Source organism: Salvelinus namaycush, chromosome 20 (assembly GCF_016432855.1).
Source record: "Salvelinus namaycush isolate Seneca chromosome 20, SaNama_1.0, whole genome shotgun sequence".
In the NCBI taxonomy this organism is placed as follows: domain Eukaryota; kingdom Metazoa; phylum Chordata; class Actinopteri; order Salmoniformes; family Salmonidae; genus Salvelinus; species Salvelinus namaycush.
In genome coordinates this window covers 45480701-45502061 of record NC_052326.1, presented here as the reverse complement: position 1 = coordinate 45502061, position 21361 = coordinate 45480701, and the positions used below count along the sequence as shown (strand labels likewise).

Here is a 21361-nt window from a genome sequence, read left to right as displayed (position 1 = left end):
GTCAGCTTTACCCTTTGATTCTGAATTTCTCACATTTTGCAAATTTTTCTGTCTGTCTGTGTGTGCGTGCGTGTGTGTGTAACAGAGGTAAGAATGTGCCATAAAACTCACTCCACTCACTCCACGCTAGCTTGAAATGGCGCTCTCGAATTGGATCCTTTCCTATAATACAACTATCGGTATGTTGTCAAGGAGGGCGGTCACCTGTGTTTGCGATCAGAGGACCACCGGTTTTGAGCCTAGTAAGGGGACAGGGACATTGGAGGAAGAGGAGCTGTTAGCAGCACACTGACGTGGGTTTCACTTTGTGAGCGTGGTTTACCTGGAGAGTGGCTGAAGGAGTCAGATGAGGCATCAGACAGAGAGTGGAGAGAAGCAGCTCTGCTTGCACTGCGTGTCACTGGGCCTTCACGGACTGGAGGCTAAAGGAAAACATACATGTAATATAATATATATAGTAATATATGCCATTTACAGATGTGGGATCTTAATTTGTTTGTTGGTAAGAATTGTCCTGCACAGCGGAAATGCAAACTTGTAGTGTATTTGAGTACTAAAAAAGCTTCTGAAGCTTGAAATGTCAGACTTGATTCTCCCTAATGAAAATTGTATCAACCCCTACAAAAAGAATCCTGGTGTTGCAAGCGCCATGCTATCCCTACTGAGCCATACAGGACCACGTGTACTCAATATAGTCTACATCATTACGATCGGACAATTAAATGCAGCGCTTCGCACTTTGGGAGGAGTGTCACATCAGGGCCTATCACCATTAGGAACAACTGTATGTAGTGTCCTCCTTTAGGTGTCGGTGTGGGGAACTATTCATGTCTGACTCTTACTGTTGTTTGTTTACTGCTGTGTTTGCCTTGTGGTTTGTGTATGTAATGTATGAGGTGTGCTAAGATGTTCCTGTTCTAGGACAATAAACTTAAATCTAACTTTATGTACAGTGCATACTTTAACTTCAAGTTCAGATATCCCATTGGACAAAGGGCACACACGTTAGTTGACAACGCAATCCAGTCTAAATTGAAACTAAAAGTTGAACTGATGCCTGTGCCCAGTTGGATTGAGTGGAGTATGTTACGAGCTTGGCACTGGTGTTACAGGGTGGAGACTGGTGTTACACAGTGGAGACTGGTGTTAAATACAATATTAGAGATTAGTGTATGGAGTGAGTATGTTATGGAGTTTGCACTGGTGTTACAGAGTGTATACTGGTGTAACGGAGTAGAGACTAGTGTTACAAATTGGAGGTTGGTGTAACGGAGTGGAGACTGGTGTTACAGACTGAACACTGGTATTATTGAGTGGGAACTTGTGTAACGGAGTGGACACGGACCCTGAAGCGGTTGAAGTCGGAGTAGGAGTCGTCATAGGTCTTGTGGTGTGCCTCCACCAGTGTGGCGATGACCTGGCTCTGGTCCTCGCTCAGCCGGGGTCGCTGCGCCTCCCTTTGTGCCTCTCGCTGCGCCTCCTCATCCTTCCTCCGCTGGATCAGATCTTTCTTCCGCTGCACCTCCTCATCTGTCAGAATGACTGGGAGGTAGAGAGAGAGAGAGAAAGAAAGAGGGAGAGAGAGAAAGGGAGAGAGATGGAGAGAGAGGGGTTAAAGAAAGAGAACATGTTTAATTGAATTAGCAGAAAGAAGGCTTCAGAGGAGGGAGGAACGCTAAAGAAAGAAGTGGTGCGACAGAGAGAAATGCAGATACCACACAGACTATTTGAGACTGAAATGATTGGGACATTAACCTCTCAAAATAGAGAGGTTAATGCAGATGCTGTGTGTGTGTTTGAACTAGCATATGTAAGTGTGTGTGTGTTTTAGAAAATGAGCATATTTAAGTTGTGTGTGTGTGTGTGTGTGTTTGAGAAAATGAGCGTATTTAAGTTGTGTGTGTGTGTTTGATAAAGTGAGCGTATTTAAATGTGTGTGTGTCAGTGTGTGTACACAAGCGCGAGCCAGCGTGTGTTCTACAACGTGACTAGGTTGCGCGGCACATGCATCGTCCTGTCGTCAACACACAAAGCATTATCTCCACTCTGTTCCCCCTGTTGTTGTTCCAGCCACTGAATTAGCTCACACTCTTCTCCGCACTAAAACAGATTGTTGTCATAGCAGCAGCAGCATAAGTGCACTGGCTCCTATTCATGTACAGTGTTGGGAGGACTGTGAATTCCCTCTCTGGGAATTCACTGCTTCAAATACAAATTCAAACACCCACCGGGATTTCATGGGGAAAACAAAAGAACAACCAAACCTTCTATTAACAGACTGAAAACAGAGTCCATTTGAAGTGTGGCGAAAACATCCGCAGGTGTCTAAAGTTCAAAAGGGAGCATAATGTACAGGCTCTCCCAGAATGCTCTAGTACTCCTGGTGGATGTTATAAACATTCTTATGAGGGAAATGACCTAGAAGGTCTTGACCGGGTCCAAATGCTTCTATTGGTAAATATGGTGTGTGCCTTGCTCTCTATGGGTACAAAAGAAGGGGGGAGGGGTTAGATCAGGGGTGTCAAACTCATTTTGCCACAGATGCCCCATTCGGTCTTCAATGAGATCCGTGGGGCCGCACAAATAATTGGTTAGGTTTCCTCTTCGTTTAGTTTTTTACTCAAACCACCCGGGGGGCGGGATTAGACTCCCCCACAGTACGGATTGGACCCTCCCGCGGGCCGGATGTTTGACCCCTGGGTTAGACAGTGAGGTGATACGAGTCCTGTTTGTTCAAAGGTCAGTGGGTTTTTTCTGTGTGTGTGTGTGTGTGTGTGTGTGTGTGTGTGTGTGTGTGTGTGTGTGTGTGCATGTGTTTGTCATTGCTATTGGCAGGCTAATTTGTGTTTTAAAGCTGACACGTACTGACTTCTAATAACAAAGGAGTTATTTTGACTGAAATTCCATTTTCCTCCATGAGATGAATTATCTCCTGTTATTATCAGTGTGCCAGTACACCCCATTAACAGTTACCTAACAGCAGACTGATAGAAGATCATTTCTCTCTTTAGTGCTTTCTCTGCTCAACACACACATCTTCCATGGTTCAAAACATCATTCAAAATTCAAGAGATCATTCAGACACTCATGGGAGAGAAATTAGTGCATTTCTTATTAAGAACAGTTGCCTAACAATGGGATGAAAATACATTTCTCCCTGTAGTGCTCTTCAGAGTCAAATGATATTTTCCTTTGTGTGTGCGTGATCATATTATGTGTGATCTTACACCTCTAATAATGTGTTTCTTAATCCTGGTCCTAGAACCAAGGGGTCTACACACCAGATTAGTACTAAACACCTGATTCTACTAGTCAAAGCTTTAATGATGAGTTGATTATTTAAATTAGGGGTGTAGTGCTATGGCAAAAAATGAAATGTGCACCCCTTCGGGTCCCCATGACCAGGATTAAAGAAAGACTGATCTAGCCTGCAAGGCTATCCTCTGACAGTCAAAACGAAAAAGCATTTCTGACAGAAGAGTTGAGTAGGAAGGAGGAGTGGGAATGACATTGCCTCTAGGTACTGATCTAAGGTCAGTTTTGCATTGTTCCCCCTTAGTTTCTGACATTAGGATTTGGGGAAGGGGAACCTAATCCTACATCTGTGCAGAACGGACACTCACACTCCTTCATCATGCCGATGTCCACGCAGCGTTTGAGCCGGCAGGCCTGGCAGTGGCGGCGGTTATCCTTGGTGATGGTGCAACTGCCGTTGAAGGGGCATGTGAAGCTAGCCTTACGCTTCATACTGCGTCTGTAGAGGGGGAGAGGAAAGAGAGAGAGTGGGGGCGGGGGGAGAGAAGTAGAAAGAGAGAGATGGAGGAATGTGATGAATGTCCTTAAATATGGTGCTGAAAGCAGTGTGACCCTTTTGCCACATGTTATACTGGATGACCTATGACCTTCCTTGTGACTATCTGAGCTGAATTATTACAATAATGACAAATAGAACAATACATTTATAACATTCATGTGCATCACAGTTACTCAAAACTCCTACTTCAAATGTTATACCTATCATTTGACAGCAAGCACATACAGTGCCTTGCAAAATTATTCATCCCCCTTGGCGTATTTCCTATTTTGTTTCATTACAACCTGTAATTTAAATGGATTTTTATTTGGATTACATGTAATGGACAAACACAAAATAGTCCAAATTGGTGAAGTAGAACGAAAAAAATCACTTGTTTCCAAAAATTCAAAAAAAATTGCATTTGTATTCACCCTTTTGCTATGAAGCCACTAAATAAGATCTGTTGCAACCAACTACCTTCAGAAGTCACAAAATTAGTTAAATAAAGTGCACCTGTGTGCAATCTAAGTGTCACATGATCTCAGTATATATAGACTTGTTCTGAAAGGCCCCAGAGTCTGCAACACCACTAAGCAAGTGGCACCATGAAGACCAAGGAGCTCTCCAAACAGGTCAGAGACAAAACAGTGGATAAGTACAGATCAGGGTTGGGTTATTAAAAAATATCAGAAACTTTGAACATCCCACGGAGCACCATTAAATCCATTATTTAAAAAATGGAAAGAATATGACACTGCAACAAAGCTGCCAAGAGAAGGCCGCCCACAAAAACTCACGGACCAGGCATTAATCAGGGAGGCAACAAAGAGTCCAAAGATAACCCTGAAGGAGCTGCAAAGCTCCACAACGGAGATTGGAGTATCTGTCCATAGGACCACTTTAAGCTGGACACTCCACAGAGCTGGGCTTTATGGAAGAGTGGCCAGAAAAAAGACATTGCTTAAAGAAAAAAAGAAGCAAACATATTTGGTGTTTGCCAAAAGGTATGTGGGAGACTCCCCAAACATATGGAAGAAGGTACTCGGGTCAGATGAGACTAAAATGATGGATAGAGCTAAATACAGGGAAATTCTTGAGGGAAACCTGCTTCAGTCTTCCAGAGATTTGAGACTGGGGTGGAGGTTCACCTTCCAGCAGGACAAATGACCCTAAGCATGCTGCTAAAGCAACACTTGAGTGGTTTAAGGGGAATGGCCTAGTCAAAGCCCAGACCTCAATCCAATTGAGAATCTGTGGTATCACTTAAAGATTGTTGTACACCAGAGGAACCCATCCAACTTGAAGTAGCTGGAGCAGTTTTGCCTTGAAGAATGGAAAAAATTCCAGTGGGTAGATGTGCCAAGTTTATAGAGACATACCCCAAGAGACTTGCAGCTGTAATTGCTGCAAAAGGTGGTTCAACAAAGTATTGACTTTGGGGGGGTGAATAGTTATGCACACTTAAGTTCTGTTTTTTTTTGTCTTATTTCTTGTTTCACAATAAAAAATATTTTTAATCTTCAAAGTGGTAGGCATGTTGTGTAAATCAAATGATACAAACCCCACCAAAATCTATTTTAATTCCAGGTTGTAAGGCAACAAAATAGGAAAAATGCCAAAGGGGGTGAAAACTTTCACAAGCCACTGTATTAGCAGACGTATTTCATTTCAAAACTTCACATTTCTCTAGTATAGGCTACTTATATTTAACAATATCAGCATAAGGTGCTCGATAAGTGGTCTGTTCGGTTGGTGTGGGTTATTTCCGGTTTATCGTCCCGGCACTACTATCAATCAGTTAGTGACCAAAATGTGTAATCACGGTGTCATTCCATAAATATTGATGTCCTTCACCTCTTCTCTGGTTCCTACTCAAAGAAGCACAAACATGCACACATGCATGCAGAGGGAAAGAGCGAGAGAGAGAGTCATGCTACAAAGATATTCAAGGCATTACAATGATCAGTGCAACACACACATATATTAGCAAATTCATTGACATTTTTGCACATTTATTGAATGTTTAAAAAACAAAAAACAAATTGGCAACAAATTCTGACACTACACATCCAAGTGTATCTGACCAAATTATGAAAGACAGGCATTGTACTTTTGAATTCTGTAAAGTGAGTGTGGAAGAGACAATTTTTTCACCTATCAACAATGACAAGCCACCGGGGTCTGACAACTTGAATGGAAAATTACTGAGGATAATAGCGGACAATATTGCCACATCTTCAATTTAAGCCTACTAGAAAGTGTTCGCCCTCAGGCCTGGAGGGAAGCTAAAGTCATTCCTCTACCTAAGAATAGTAAAGCCCCCTTCACTGGCTCAAATAGCTGACCAATCAGCCTGTTAACAACCCTTAGTAAACTTTTGGAAAAAATTGTGTTTGACCAGATACAATGCTATTTTACAGTAAACAAAGTGACAGACTTTCAGCATCCTTATAGGGAAGGATATTCAATAAGCACAGCACTTACACAAATGTCTAATGATAGGCCGAGAGATTGATAAAACGATTGTGGGGGCTGATTTGTTAGACTTCAGTGCGGCTTTTGACATTATCGATCATAGTCTGCTGCTGGAAAAACAGGTTATGGCTTTACACACCCTGCTATATTGTGGATAAAGAGTTACCTGTCTAACAGAACACAGAGGGTGTTCTTCAATGGAAGCCTCTCCAACATAATCCAGGTAGAATCAGGAATTCAGGATCACCACTTTATTTTAAGAATGTGAAATGTCAGAATAATAGTAGATAATGATTTATTTCAGCTTTTATTTCTTTCATCACATTCCCAGTGGGTCAGAAGTTTACATACACTCAATTAGTATTTGGTAGCATTGCCTTTAAATTGTTTAACTTGGGTCAAACGTTTCGGGTAGCCTTCCACAAGCTTCCCACAATAAGTTGGGTGAATTTTGGCCCATTCCTCCTGACAGAGCTAGTGCAACTGAGTCAGGTTTGTAGGCCTCCTTGCTCGCACACACTTTTTCAGTTCTGCCCACAAATGTTCTATATTACTGTGGATATAGATACTTTTGTACCTGTTTCCTCCAGCATCTTCACAAGGTCCTTTGCTGTTGTTCTGGGATTGATTTGCACTTTTCGCACCAAAGTACGTTCATCTCTAGGAGACAGAAGAACGTGTCTCCTTCCTGAGCGGTATGACGGCTGCATGGTCCCATGGTGTTTATACTTGCATACTATTGTTTGTACAGATGAACGTGGTACCTTCGGGCGTTTGGAAATTGCTCCTAAGGATGAACCAGAGTTGTGGAGGTCGGCAATTTTTTTTCTGAGGTCTTGGCTGATTTCTTCTGATTTTCCCATGATGTCAAGCAAAGAGTCACTGAGCTTGAAGGTAGGCCTTGAAATACATCCACAGGTACACCTCCAATTAACTCAAATGATGTCAATTAGCCTATCAGAAGCTTCTAAAGCCATGACATAATTTTCTGGAATGTTCTACGCTGTTTACATCAACTTAGTTTATGTAAACTTCTGACCCACTTGAATTGTGATACAGTGAATTATAAGTGAAATAATCTGTTTGTAAACAATTTTTGGAAAAATTACTTGTGTCATGCACAAAGTAGATGTCCTAACCGACTTGCCAAAACTATAGTTTGTTAACAAGAAATTTGTGGAGTGGTTGAAAAACAACTTTTAATGACTCCAACCTAAGTGTATGTAAACTTCCGACTTCAACTGTATGTAGATGTGTAATACTGTTATATGATACTGTTTTATCTTTTTTATATATATATATATATGTAGTGTAAGTGACTTAATGTGCTTGGATCCCAGGGAGAGTAGCTGCTGCCTTGGCAACATCTAATGGGAATCCCTAATACATACAAATACCCAAAACATGATGCAGCCACCAATATGCTTACAAATATGGAGAGTGGTACTCAGTAATGTGTTTTATTGGATTAGTCCCAAACATAACACTTTGTATTCAGGACAAAATGTTAATTGCTTTGCCCCATTTTTTGCAGTATTACTTTAGTGCCTTGTTGCAAACAGGATGCAAGTTTTGGAATAATTGTATTCTGTACAAGATTCCTTCTTTTCACTCTGTCATTTAGATTAGTATTGTGGAGTAACTACAATGTTGTTGATCCATTCTCAGTTTGCTCCCATCATAGCCATTACATTCTGTAACTGTTTTACAGTCACCATCGGCCTCATAGTGAAATCCCTGCGCGGTTTCCTTCCTCTCCGGCAACTGAGTTAGGAAGAACGCCTGTATCTTTGTAGTGACTGGGTGTATTGATACACCATCCAAAGAGTAATGAATAACTTCCAAGCTCAAAGGGATATTCAATGTTTTACCCATGTACCAATAAGTGCCCTTTTTTGCGAGGCATTGGAAAATCTCCCTGGTCTTTGTGGTTGAATCTATGTTTGAAAATCACTGCTGGACTGAGGGACCTTACATATAATTGTATTTGTGGGGTACAGAGATGAGGTAGTCATTCAAAAATCATGTTAAACACTATTATTGCACACAGTGATGCCATGCAACTTATGTAACTTAAGCACATTTTTACTCCTGAACTTATCTAGGCTTGCTATAACAAAGGGGTTGAATATTTATTGACTGAAGACTTTTCAGCTTTGTGTGCAAAATGTCGAAAAAACATAATTCCACTTTGTTATTATAGGGTATGGTGTGGAGGCCAGCGACCAAAAAATCTAAATGTAATACATTTTCAATTCAGGCTGTAACACCACATGTGGAAAAAGTCAAACGCGTGCGCTCACAAACACACGGACGTGCACACGGATATGCACACGCACCCCACCGCATATATCCCCCCCCCACACACACATGTAATTACTGTAAATATGTTAAGAAATATCTGCTTCCTCCTTCTCTGACACACAGACAGATGTAGGATCTTAATTTGAGCCAGTTCGCTACGGCAGGAAAATAATCCTGCAGCATGAGGAAATGTGAATTATTATGTGGATTATAAATAATGGACATTTTTGTAGAGGTTGATACATTTTTCGTAAGGGAAAATCAAGTCTGAAATGTCAAAGTGGAAATTAAAAAGTTCAGAAGCCTTTTTAAATCTCAAATACAACACACGTTTTACATTTCCTGCATTGTAGGAACATTCTCCTGCAATAGGGTGATCAAATTAATATCCTACATCTGTAAACACGCGCACACACACACCTGCCTGAAAACAAAGTGTAAGCCAAGGGTTGCTGGGACATACAGTGGGGCAAAAAAGTATTTAGTCAGCCACCAATTGTGCAAGTTCTCCCACTTAAAAAGATGAGGCCTGTAATTTTCATCATAGGTACACTTCAACTATGACAAACAAAATGAGGGGGAAAAAATCCAGAAAATCACATTGTAGGATTTTTTATGAATATATTTGCAAATTATGGTGGAAAATAAGTATTTGGTCAGTAACAAAAGTTTCTCAATACTTTGTTATATACCCTTTGTTGGCAATGACAGAGGTCAAACGTTTTCTGTAAGTCTTCACAAGGTTTTCACACCCTGTTGCTGGTATTTTGGCCCATTCCTCCATGCAGATCTCCTCTAGAGCAGTGATGTTTTGGGGCTGTTGCTGGGCAACACGGACTTTCAACTCCCTCCAAAGATTTTCTATGGGGTTGAGATCTGGAGACTGGCTAGGCCACTCCAGGACCTTGAAATGCTTCTTACGAAGCCACTCCTTCGTTGCCCGGGTGGTGTGTTTGGGATCATTGTCATGCTGAAAGACCCAGCCACGTTTTATCTTCAATGCCCTTGCTGATGGAAGGAGGTTTTCACTCAAAATCTCCCGATACATGGCCCCATTCATTCTTTCCTTTACACGGCTCAGTCGTCCTGGTCCCTTTGCAGAAAAACAGCCCCAAAGCATGATGTTTCCACCCCCATGCTTCACAGTAGTTATGGTGTTCTTTGGATGCAACTCAGCATTCTTTGTCCTCCAAACACGACGAGTTGAGTTACCAAAAAGTTCTATTTTGGTTTCATCTGACCATATGACATTCTCCCAATCTTCTTCTGGATCATCCAAATGCTCTCTAGCAAACTTCAGACGGGCCTGGACATGTACTGGCTTAAGCAGGGGGACACGTCTGGCACTGCAGGATTTGAGTCCCTGGCGGCGTAGTGTGTTACTGATGGTAGGCTTTGTTACTTTGGTCCCAGCTCTCTGCAGGTCATTCACTAGGTCCCCCCGTGTGGTTCTGGGATTTTTGCTCACCGTTCTTGTGATCATTTTGACCCCACGGGGTGAGATCTTGCATGGAGCCCCAGATCGAGGGGGATTATCAGTGGTCTTGTATGTCTTCCATTTCCTAATAATTGCTCCCACAGTTAATTTCTTCAAACCAAGCTGCTTACCTATTGCAGATTCAGTCTTCCCAGCCTGGTGCAGGTCTACAATTTTGTTTCTGGTGTCCTTTGACAGCTCTTTGGTCTTGGCCATAGTGGAGTTTGGAGTGGGACTGTTTGGAGTTGTGGACAAGTGTCTTTTATACTGATAACAAGTTCAAACAGGTGCCATTAATACAGGTAACGAGTGGAGGACAGAGGAGCCTCTTAAAGAAGAAGTTACAGGTCTGTGAGAGCCAGAAATCTTGCTTGTTTGTAGGTGACCAAATACTTATTTTCCACCATAATTTGCAAATAAATTCATTAAAAATCCTACAATGTGATTTTCTGGAATTGTTTTTCTCATTTTGTCTGTCATAGTTGAAGTGTACCTATGATGAAAATTACAGGCCTCATCTTTTTAAGTGGGAGAACTTGCACAATTGGTGGCTGACTAAATACTTTTTTGCCCCACTAAGTATGGAAAGAATACTTATTTTTCACTCTTTGTCTTTATACATGAACTGTGTTGACGCAGGCTTGTCTGAAGGAAGAACATTAATGGCTCTCCAGCAGCATGTTTACAAGCTGTGTCTGTGTGGAGTCTGGAGTCGCTAGGGCAACGGGCCTGCCTGCTCTACTCTGAGAAGAGGTGTTACACATGAGCTGTGGTAAAATGTACCCATGCAGGAAAACAGACATGCACACATTCACACACATAGAGGAGAGGTCATTTGGTGCATCTTACTTTAAATAATTGAGTGTACAGTACGTGTATGTACTTGAGTGTGTGTACTTCAGTGTGTGATGAACTGTAAATGTATGCATGTCTGGGCGCTTGAACAAGCATGCATAGTATGACACAGTATGTTTGTGCGTGCTCTTATGTAAGCGTGGACGACTGGGCGTAAAGTAGCTTTCTGTGTGTGTGTGTGTGTGTGTGTGTGTGTGGGAGGGAGGGAGGGAGGGAGGGGTAGGGAAAGAAAAAGCGAGAGCGAGATAAGGCTGTGTATACCCACAACAAAATGGCTTGTTGTTGCCAGGAGTGTGTGTGTGTGTGTGTGTGTGTGTGTGTGTGTGTGTGTGTGTGTGTGTGGTGTGTGGTGTGTCCGTACCTGAAGAAACCCTTGCAGCCCTCGCAGGTCATGGCATTGAAGTGGAAACCGGTGGCCTTGTCCCCGCACACACCGCAGATCCGCGGTACGTTTCTGTCAAACTCTTCATTGGCCAGAGTGGAGGTACTCACAGCCGTATTTTCCATCACTACAGAGAAAGAGAGGGAAAGAGAGAAAAATGAACATTTGTGACCATTGACCTGAAAAGCACACAGTGGGATTAGTCAGTATGTGATCTGTCCTATGACCTCCGGTGGATTAGTCAGTATGTGATCTGTTCTATGACCTCCGGTGGATTAGACAGTATGTGATCTGTCCTATGACCTCCGGTGGATTAGACAGTATGTGATCTGTCCTATGACCTCAGATGGATTAGACAGAATGTGATCTGTCCTATGACCTCAGATGGATTAGACAGAATGTGATCTGTCCTATGACCTCCGGTGGATTAGTCAGTATGTGATCTGTTCTATGACCTTCGGTGGATTAGTCAGAATGTGATCTGTCCTATGACCTCAGATGGATTAGTCAGAATGTGATCTGTCCAATGACCTTAGATGGATTAGTCAGAATGTGATCTGTCCTATGACCTTAGATGGATTAGTCAGAATGGGATCTGTCCAATGACCTTAGATGGATTAGTCAGAATGTGATCTGTCCTATGACCTCCGGTGGATTAGTCAGAATGGGATCTGTCCTATGACCTCAAATGGATTAGTGAATATATGATCGGTCCTATGACCTCCGGTGGATTAGTCAGAATGTGATCTGTCCTATGACCTCCGGTGGATTAGTCAGTATGTGATCTGTCCTATGACCTCCGGTGGATTAGACAGTATGTGATCTGTCCTATGACCTCCGATGGATTAGACAGAATGTGATCTGTCCTATGACCTCCGGTGGATTAGTCAGAATGTGATCTGTCCTATGACCTCCGGTGGATTAGTCAGAATGTGATCTGTTCTATGACCTTCGGTGGATTAGTCAGAATGTGATCTGTCCAATGACCTCAGATGGATTAGTCAGAATGTGATCTGTCCAATGACCTTAGATGGATTAGTCAGAATGTGATCTGTCCTATGACCTCCGGTGGATTAGTCAGAATGGGATCTGTCCAATGACCTTAGATGGATTAGTCAGAATGTGATCTGTCCTATGACCTCCGGTGGATTAGTCAGAATGGGATCTGTCCTATGACCTCAAATGGATTAGTGAATATATGATCGGTCCTATGACCTCCGGTGGATTAGTCAGAATGTGATCTGTCCTATGACCTCCGGTGGATTAGTCAGTATGTGATCTGTTCTATGACCTCCGGTGGATTAGACAGTATGTGATCTGTCCTATGACCTCCGGTGGATTAGTCAGTATGTGATCGGTCCTATGACCTCCGGTGGATTAGTCAGAATGTGATCTGTCCTTAGATGGATTAGTCAGAATGTGATCTGTCCTATGACCTCAGGTGGATTAGTCAGAATGTGATCTGTCCTATGACCTCAGATGGATTAGTCAGAATGTGATCTGTCCTATGACCTCAGATGGATTAGTCAGAATGTGATCTGTCCTATGACCTCAGATGGATTAGTCAGAATGTGATCTGTCCTATGACCTCCGGTGGATTAGTCAGAATGTGATCTGTCCTATGACCTCCGGTGGATTAGTCAGAATGTGATCTGTCCAATGACCTCCGGTGGATTAGTCAGAATGTGACCTGTTTTATGACCTCCGATGGCTGCATTGTGGCTCCTGTATACACAGTGCCTTCGGATAGTATTCAGACCCCTTGACTTTTTCCACATTTTGTTACGTTACAGCCTTATTCTAAAATATATTAAATAAATCCTCAGAAATCTACACACAAAACCCCATAATGACAAAAGCAAAAACAGATTTAGAAATGTTTGCAAATGTATTGCTATGAGACTCAAAATTGAGCTCAGGTGCATCCTGTTTCCTTTGATCATCCTTGAGATGTTTCTACAACTTGATTGGAGTCCATCTCTGGTAAATGCAATTGATTGGACATGATTTGGAACGGCACACACATATCAAAGCAAAAACCAACGCATGAGGTGGAAGGAATTGTCCGTAGAGCTCCGAGACAGGATTGTGTCGAGGCACAGATATGGGGAAGGGTAAATTTCAGCTGCATTGATGGTCCCCAAGAACACGGTGGCGTCCAACATTCTTAAATGGAAGAAGTTTGAAACCGCCAAGACTCTTCCTAGAGCTGGCCGACCGGCCAAACTTATCAATCAGGGTAGAAGGGCCTTGGTCAGGGAGGTGACCAAGAACCCAATGGTCACTCTGACTGAGCTCTAGAGTTCCTCTGTGGAGATAATTGTCCGTCTGGAAGGTTCTCCCATCTTCAGCACTCCACGAATCAGGTCTTTATGGTAGAGTGGCCAGACGAAAGACACTCCTCAGTAAAAGGCACATGACAGCCCGCTTGGAGTTTGCCAAAAGGCACCTAAAGACTCTCAGACCATGAGAAACAAGATTCTCTGGTCTGATGAAACCAAGATTGAATTCTTCGGCCTGACTGCCAAGCGTCATGTCTGGAGGAAACCTGGCACCATCCCTACTGTGAAGCATGGTGGTGGCAACATCATGCTGTGGGGATGTTTTTCAGCTGCAGAGACTTGGAGACTAGTCAGGATTGAGGGAAAGATGAACACAGCAAAGTACAGAGAGATCCTTGATAACCTGCTCCAGAGCTCTCAGGACCTCAGACTGGGGTGAAGGTTCACCTTCCAACAGGACAATGACCCTAAGCACATAGCCAAGACAACACTGGAGTGGCTTCGGGACAAGTCTCTGAATGTCCTTGAATGGCCCAGCCAGATCCCGGACTTGAACCCGATCGAACATCTCTGGAGAGACCTGAAAATAGATGTGCAGCAACACTACCCAGCCAACCTGAAAGAGCTTGAGGATCTGCAGAGAAGAATGGGAGAAACACCCCAAATCAGGTGTGCCAAGCTTGTAGCACAAACAGACAAGAACATCAAAGGTTGTGTGTGTGTGTGTGTGTCAGGGGTGTAGGCATGGGAGCTATATTTTTTTATGCTCTTTATTTGTTTATGTTCCAAAGGGGACATTACTTGTATTTTTAACTAAACATGCAAACACCTTAGGATTGAATGCATAGCAAGCAGTGCACTGGGTTTGTCATATTTTATGAAATATATCAGAACAGGTGAACTGGAATAACATTCACTCTCACGAGATGGGTTGCCAAAAATAACTAACTGAAAGAGACACCACCAATAATTCATGAATATGACTACATTGAAGCATATGTCACTGTGCTTCTATGGCTATATGCACCATGCCACTGCAAATTTCATTTGTTAATTTAGCAAACAAGATAGCTCATAATCCAGAGCTTTTATCAGTCAACAGATGTATATTTATAGCTTCAATTAGCATCAAAACAGCAAAATGTTCTATCAGCCTAATAGCAGAATGTGTAGAATAGCATGAGATTAGCTATAAAACTACAAATTTTGTCATTGCCCCATGGCAAAATGTGTAAAATTGCAGCAATTCGCTGCTTTACCTATATTTCTGGCTATGCCACTGGTGTTTGTGTGTTTGTGTGTGTGTGTGTGTGTGTGTGTGTGTGTGTGTGTGTCAGAGAAGAAGGTAGTACATTTCCAGGTGCAAATTGTTTGACGTAACGAGTCTTATTTCTTGCCCAAAATCTTATAGTCAACGCAGAACAGTGTCACAGGCCACCAGTTGCCAATATCCCACAGGCAAGTCACGTTTGCCAGAAACCTTTTCAGCAACAGTGTGAGAGTTGTTTTTCTCCTGATTAAATGAAAGACTACAGGAAATAAATTGAATTGAATTTAGACCTCTGAGGTGGTTCGATACCTTCAGAACGCAGTAATTGACTTGTTAGGCCGTGGTGACTCAAAACCCAGATCCACATTTTGTATAACATGTTTCTGATGGCCTAACCCTCAATACCATGGACCTCCACTCACATTTCTGAACAAATGTCATTTCCAGCTTAACTATGTGTGTAGAGGGAGATGATGCAAACATTTTTCAAAGGCCAAATCTTTGTCCTCCAAATAAAGACTAAAAACAGGGTAAGAAGGTAAGAGGCCACTTTATGTAGGCTGTGTTGACATTTTGTCAGTAAAACGGCCTGTATCTATACTGCCATTATCATGGAGTCGTCGATTGACACAGTGGAGAGGTGAACTCCAGTGTCTTCGTCTGCCTGGGGGCTTAGAATATTACCCAACGGATTACACGACAAAGAGTTACATTTGATTACATAGTGCACAGAGTATCTACTTCACTTAAGAATCTCCGGGAGGGGGAAAAAAAGCATGTCACCGAAAGAGTAGCATCCCCACCGCAGCAAGAGTAGCATCTCCACCGCAGCAAGAGTCCACCGCAGCAAGAGTCCACCGCAGCAAGAGTCCACCGCAGCAAGAGTCCACCGCAGCAAGAGTCCACCGCAGCAAGAGTCCACCTCCACCGCAGCAAGAGTCCACCGCGGCAAGTCCACCGCGGCAAGAGTCCACCGCGGCAAGAGTCCACCGCAGCAAGAGTCCACCGCAGCAAGAGTAGCATCTCCACCGCAGCAAGAGTAGCATCTCCACCGCAGCAAGAGTAGCATCTCCACCGCAGCAAGAGTAGCATCTCCACCGCAGCAAGAGTAGCAGGGGTAGTATCCCCAACGCAGGGGTAGCGTTTCCTCCACCACCACCTCAGAGTGAAAATAAAGCAGAGGCAGAGATGGAGGAAGGAGGGATAGAGGGGAGACAATCACAATACTGTACTGATGTGAATATAAACACGCTTACAAATCACGAGCAATGAGGTAAGGAGGCAAGCTGAATAATGTAAGCTGTTTTGACAGAGCTCTCCATCACCACTTAAAGCAAAGTGAATACGCCAGAGGTGTCTGAAAGCCTGGGTGCTAAACTCCTCCAAAACACATATGGGGCTATATGTATCAAGCATGACAGAGCAGGATCAGTTTTGCCTTTTAGATCACAATCAATAAGATTAACATGGATGCTCTATACATACAAATGTAAAGCGTGATAATATGTGTTTGATAAAGATATTTGAGAAACATCCATTGAAGCTTAGATTTATTAGGATCCCCATTAGCCAACGCCAATAGCTAGTCTTACTGGGGATCCTCATTAGCCAACGCCAATGGCAACAGCTAATCTTACTGGGGATCCCCATTAGCCAACGCCAATGGCAACAGCTAGTCTTACTGGGGATCCCCATTAGCCAACGCCAATGGCAACAGCTAGTCTTACTGGGGACTGTGAAAAGACCCCTGGTGGTATGTTTGGTGGCGTATGTAACGGCAGCCTTCCTCCTCTTCACGAGAAGAGAAGGTGTAGCAAGGATGGGACCAACACGCAGCGTAGCCAGTGCTCAACATGTTTAATTACGAAAACTGTGAACACTTACAAATAACAAAATAATAAATGTGGCAAACCGATACAGTCCTAGCTGGTGCAGAGAAACACAAAGACAGGAAACAACCACCCACAAACCCCAGCACAAAACAAGCCACCTATATATGATTCCCAATCAGAGACAACACAAAACATCTGCCTCTGATTGAGAACCATATTAGGCCAAACATAGAAACAGACAAACTAGACACACAACATAGAATGCCCACCCAGCTCACGTCCTGACCAACACTAAAACAAGCAAAACACACAAGAACTATGGTCAGAACGTGAACGTCCCCCTAAAACTCTAGGGGAGGGTCTGGGTGGGCATCTGTCCGCGGTGGCGGCTCCGGCGCTGGACGAGGACACCACTCCACCATTGTCTTTGTCCCCCTCAGCGTCCTTTGAGTGGCGACCCTCGCCACCGACCTTGGCCTAGGAACCCTCACAAAAGGCCCCATCAGACTGAGGAGACAGCTCAGGACAGAGAGGTAGCTCAGGACAGAGAGGTGGCTCAGGACAGAGAGGCGGCTCAGGACAGAGAGGCGGCTCCTGACTGGCGGGCGGCTCCTGACTGGCGGGCGGCTCCTGACTGGCGGGCGGCTCCTGACTGGCGGGCGGCTCCTGACTGGCGGGCGGCTCCTGACTGGCGGCTCTGGCGGCTCCTGACTGGCGGCTCTGGCGGCTCCTGACTGGCGGCTCTGGCGGCTCCTGACTGGCGGCTCTGGCGGCTCCTGGCTGGCGGGCGGCTCCTGGCTGGCGGCTCCTGACTGGCGGGCGGCTCTGGCGGCTCCTGACTGGCGGGCGGCTCCTGGCTGGCGGGCGGCTCCTGGCTGGCTGGCGGGGCTGGCGCCTCCTGACTGGCTGGCTGGCGCTGGCGGCTCCTGACTGGCTGGCTGGCGGCTCCTGACTGGCTGGCTGGCGGCTCCTGACTGGCTGGCTGGCGGCTCCTGACTGGCTGGCTGGCGGCTCCTGACTGGCTGGCGGCTCCTGACTGGCTGGCTGGCGGCTCCTGACTGGCTGGCGGCTCCTGACTGGCTGGCGGCTCCTGACTGGCTGGCGGCTCTGGCGGCTCCTGACAGACGGGCGGCTCTGACGGCTCGGGACAGACGGGCGGCTCTGACGGCTCGGGGCAGACGGGCGGCTCTGACGGCTCGGGGCAGACGGGCGGCTCTGACGGCTCGGGGCAGACGGGCGGCTCTGACGGCTCGGGGCAGACGGGCGGCTCTGACGGCGCTGGGCAGACGGGCGGCTCTGACGGCGCTGGGCAGACGGGCGGCTCTGACGGCTCGGGACAGACGGGCGGCTCTGACGGCTCGGGACAGACGGGCGGCTCTGGACAGACGGGCGGCTCTGACGGCTCGGGACAGACGGCGCTGGGCAGGCAGGCAGCTCAGACGGCGCTGGGCAGGCAGGCAGCTCAGACGGCGCTGGGCAGGCAGGCAGCTCAGACGGCGCTGGGCAGGCAGGCAGCTCAGACGGCGCTGGGCAGGCAGGCAGCTCAGACGGCGCTGGGCAGGCAGGCAGCTCAGACGGCGCTGGGCAGGCAGGCAGCTCAGACGGCGCTGGGCAGGCAGGCAGCTCAGACGGCGCTGGGCAGGCAGGCAGCTCAGACGGCGCTGGGCAGGCAGGCAGCTCAGACGGCGCTGGGCAGGTAGGCAGCTCAGATGGCGCTGGGCAGGTAGGCAGCTCAGATGGCGCTGGGCAGGTAGGCAGCTCAGACGGCGCTGGGCAGGCAGGCAGCTCTGACCTGCTGAGGCGCACAGTAGGCCTGGTGCGTGGTGCCGGAACTGGTGGTACCGGACTGGAGACACGCACCACTAGGCGAGTGCGGGGAGCAGGAATAGGGCACACTGGACTCTCAAGGCGCACTATAGGCCTGGTGCGGGGTACCGGCACTGGTGGTACCGGGCTGAGGGCACGCACCTCAGGACGAGTGCGGGGAGAAGGAACAGTGCGTACAGGGCTCTGGAGACGCACAGGAGGCTTGGTGCGTGGTGCCGGAACTGCTGGCACCGGGCTGGAGACACGCACCACAGGGAGAGTGCGTGGAGGAGGAACAGAGTTCTGGAGACGCACAGGAAGCCTGGTGCGTGGTGTTGGCACCGATGGTACTGGGCTGAGGGCACGCACCTCAAGGCGAGTGCGGGGTGCTGGAACTGGAGGCCTGGTACGTGGCGCCGGCACCGGAGAGCTGGTGCATGGGGCTGCCACCGGAGAGCTGGTGCATGGGGCTGCCACAGGAGAGCTGGTGCGTGAGGCTGGCACAGTCTTCACCAGACGGCTAGCCCGCACCTCAGGACGAGTATGGAGAGCTGACTCAGGTGACATCAAATCCCCGACATGTTCCGTCGGGCGGATGTCGTGCCTCATGCACCAAACCAGCAAATCCCTCATTTCGCTCTCCTCCAATTTCCCCATTAGATCCTTCACAGTCTCTACTTCGCTCACCTCCAATACCGCCCTCACTGGCTCTGGTTCCATCCTTGGCTCCTTACGGTAAGCAGGGGGAGTACACACCCCTTTAGCCACCCCCCCCTCTCGGGCTTCCAGCCGCTCTGCCTTGCTAGCGCCTCATAATGCCGCCTCTCTGCTTTAGCTGCCTCCAGCTCTGCTTTAGGGCGGCGACATTCCTCTGGCTCTGCCCAGGGTCCTTTTCCGTCCAGCTCATCCTCCCATGTCCACTCCTGAACTTACTGCTGCTGCTGCTGTCGCTGCTGCCCGTTGCTACGCTGCTTGGTCCGAGATTGGTGGGTGGTTCTGTAACGGCAGCCTTCCTCCTCTTCACGAGAAGAGAAGGTGTAGCAAGGATCGGACCAACACGCAGCTTAGCCAGTGCTCAACATGTTTAATTACGAAAACTGTGAACACTTACAAATAACAAAATAATAAATGTGGCAAACCGATACAGTCCTAGCTGGTGCAGAGAAACACAAAGACAGGAAACAACCACCCACAAACCCCAACACAAAACAAGCCACCTATATATGATTCCCAGTCAGAGACAACACAAAACATCTGCCACTGATTGAGAACCATATTAGGCCAAACATAGAAACAGACAAACTAGACACACAACATAGAATGCCCACCCAGCTCACGTCCTGACCAACACTAAAACAAGCAAAACACACAAGAACTATGGTCAGAACGTGACAGCGTAAGTGTTAGACTTGGGCGCTATCCCGTATATACTGTATACCGGGGAATTTGGAAAAAGCCACAGGATGGTTTTTCAATACCATCAATACCGTTGAAACTATTTCTTTTTGTAAAGTTTCCTCAGCAAGGAAGAAGCCACTGCTCCAAAACCGCCATAAAAAAGCCAGATCATCAACTTGTTCAACAGCCAAACCATTTATTACCAGATTCAGCTGAAGTTTAGAACTTCTGGAATGATTTGTACCAAATACAAGGCACTTAGGTTTAAAAAGATGATGCAGCCTACGTTTACAGAATTTGACCACTAAGCCAGTGGAACTGCATAATTAGTGTTACTGCATAAAAACATGCTCAGATGAAAAGGGAATCACTCTGATAAATACAGACTGGGTGTAGGCTGTATGAGGGAAAGATGCATCCTCAGAAAAATAAACACATATTTGTGGGAATATGGCTAAAAGATGGCCTGAACTAGCCTTTGCTATGCAAACCTTGGCAAGGAAAGACCCGATGTTGACGAGGAAACACTTTACAGAACCACAACGATGAGGCATTGTTTTTACGATGAACGACAGAAGAGCTAGAAGCTTGACTCAACACCGTAATGCAGAATGACAGCTCTACTCAACACTGTAACACCGATTGGAAGAGTCAGTCAATATCATGGCCCAGATAGTGAGCAATAATCAATACCATGACACAGCATGAGACTTCTACTATCATGACACAGCATGAGACTTCTACTACCATGACACAGCATGAGACTTCTACTACCATGACACAGCATGAGACTTCTACTCATCAACGCCACCAGGGCCAGAAACTATCTTTGTTGTATTTAAAAATCTACCAGCCACTCAGATTATTTACCAAACAAAATATTTTTTTTTGCCATAATTACAACAAAAATCACAACAAAAACAGATGAGAACGCTTAGTAATGCTTCTAAAACAAGAAATGTATTACTAGTAAGAAGTAATGTGATATATTACTCAATTTAATGTAATATTCTGTGACCTTTGTCTTTTAACCAAAATATCACAGATGAGAAAAACAAATTCAGCTGCCCCTTTAAGGTTAACTTGGTAATGGGGCCTCTCTAATCCTCATTTGTGCCTGTGACAATCTCACTAGTAGAGGCCGATGATGTATCTTTGCTAGCAGTGGAAGCAAACTCAAACTTTGAAAATCAACCTACCTAAACAATGTAAATAGCCAAGAAACACGAAGACAAAGTTTTACTTTAGAAGACTTGAGTAAATTTGACCAACTTTCATACCTGTGCGCATTGCTTCTAAAAACAAATCGTTCAGCACTCCACTCACAGTGCGCAGCTCCCCATCAGGTGGTGTTGCTGCGCAAGGTTGTGTTACGGTGGTGACAGGACTGGGCCTTATGGTGGACAAGTCAAGGTTGTGTTACGGTGGTGACAGGACTGGGCCTTATGGTGGACAAGTCAAGGTTGTGTTACGGTGGTGACAGG

The 21361-nt window shown here is 45.7% G+C and overlaps 1 protein-coding gene across 3 annotated transcripts in view; it reads right to left on the bottom strand.

Moving 5' to 3' along the window:
• LOC120065408 (vitamin D3 receptor B-like) overlaps positions 1 to 21361 on the bottom strand; it is a 98291-nt gene that overhangs the window by 34475 nt on the left and 42455 nt on the right. For all 3 annotated transcript variants that reach the window (XM_039016396.1, XM_039016397.1, XM_039016398.1), the window contains exons 3-6: positions 11269 to 11416; positions 3624 to 3754; positions 1346 to 1542; positions 323 to 422 (exon numbers count right to left, since the gene is read on the bottom strand). In XM_039016396.1, coding sequence (XP_038872324.1) covers positions 323 to 422; positions 1346 to 1542; positions 3624 to 3754; positions 11269 to 11416 — 576 coding nt within the window. The remainder of the gene's footprint in view (positions 1 to 322; positions 423 to 1345; positions 1543 to 3623; positions 3755 to 11268; positions 11417 to 21361) is intronic.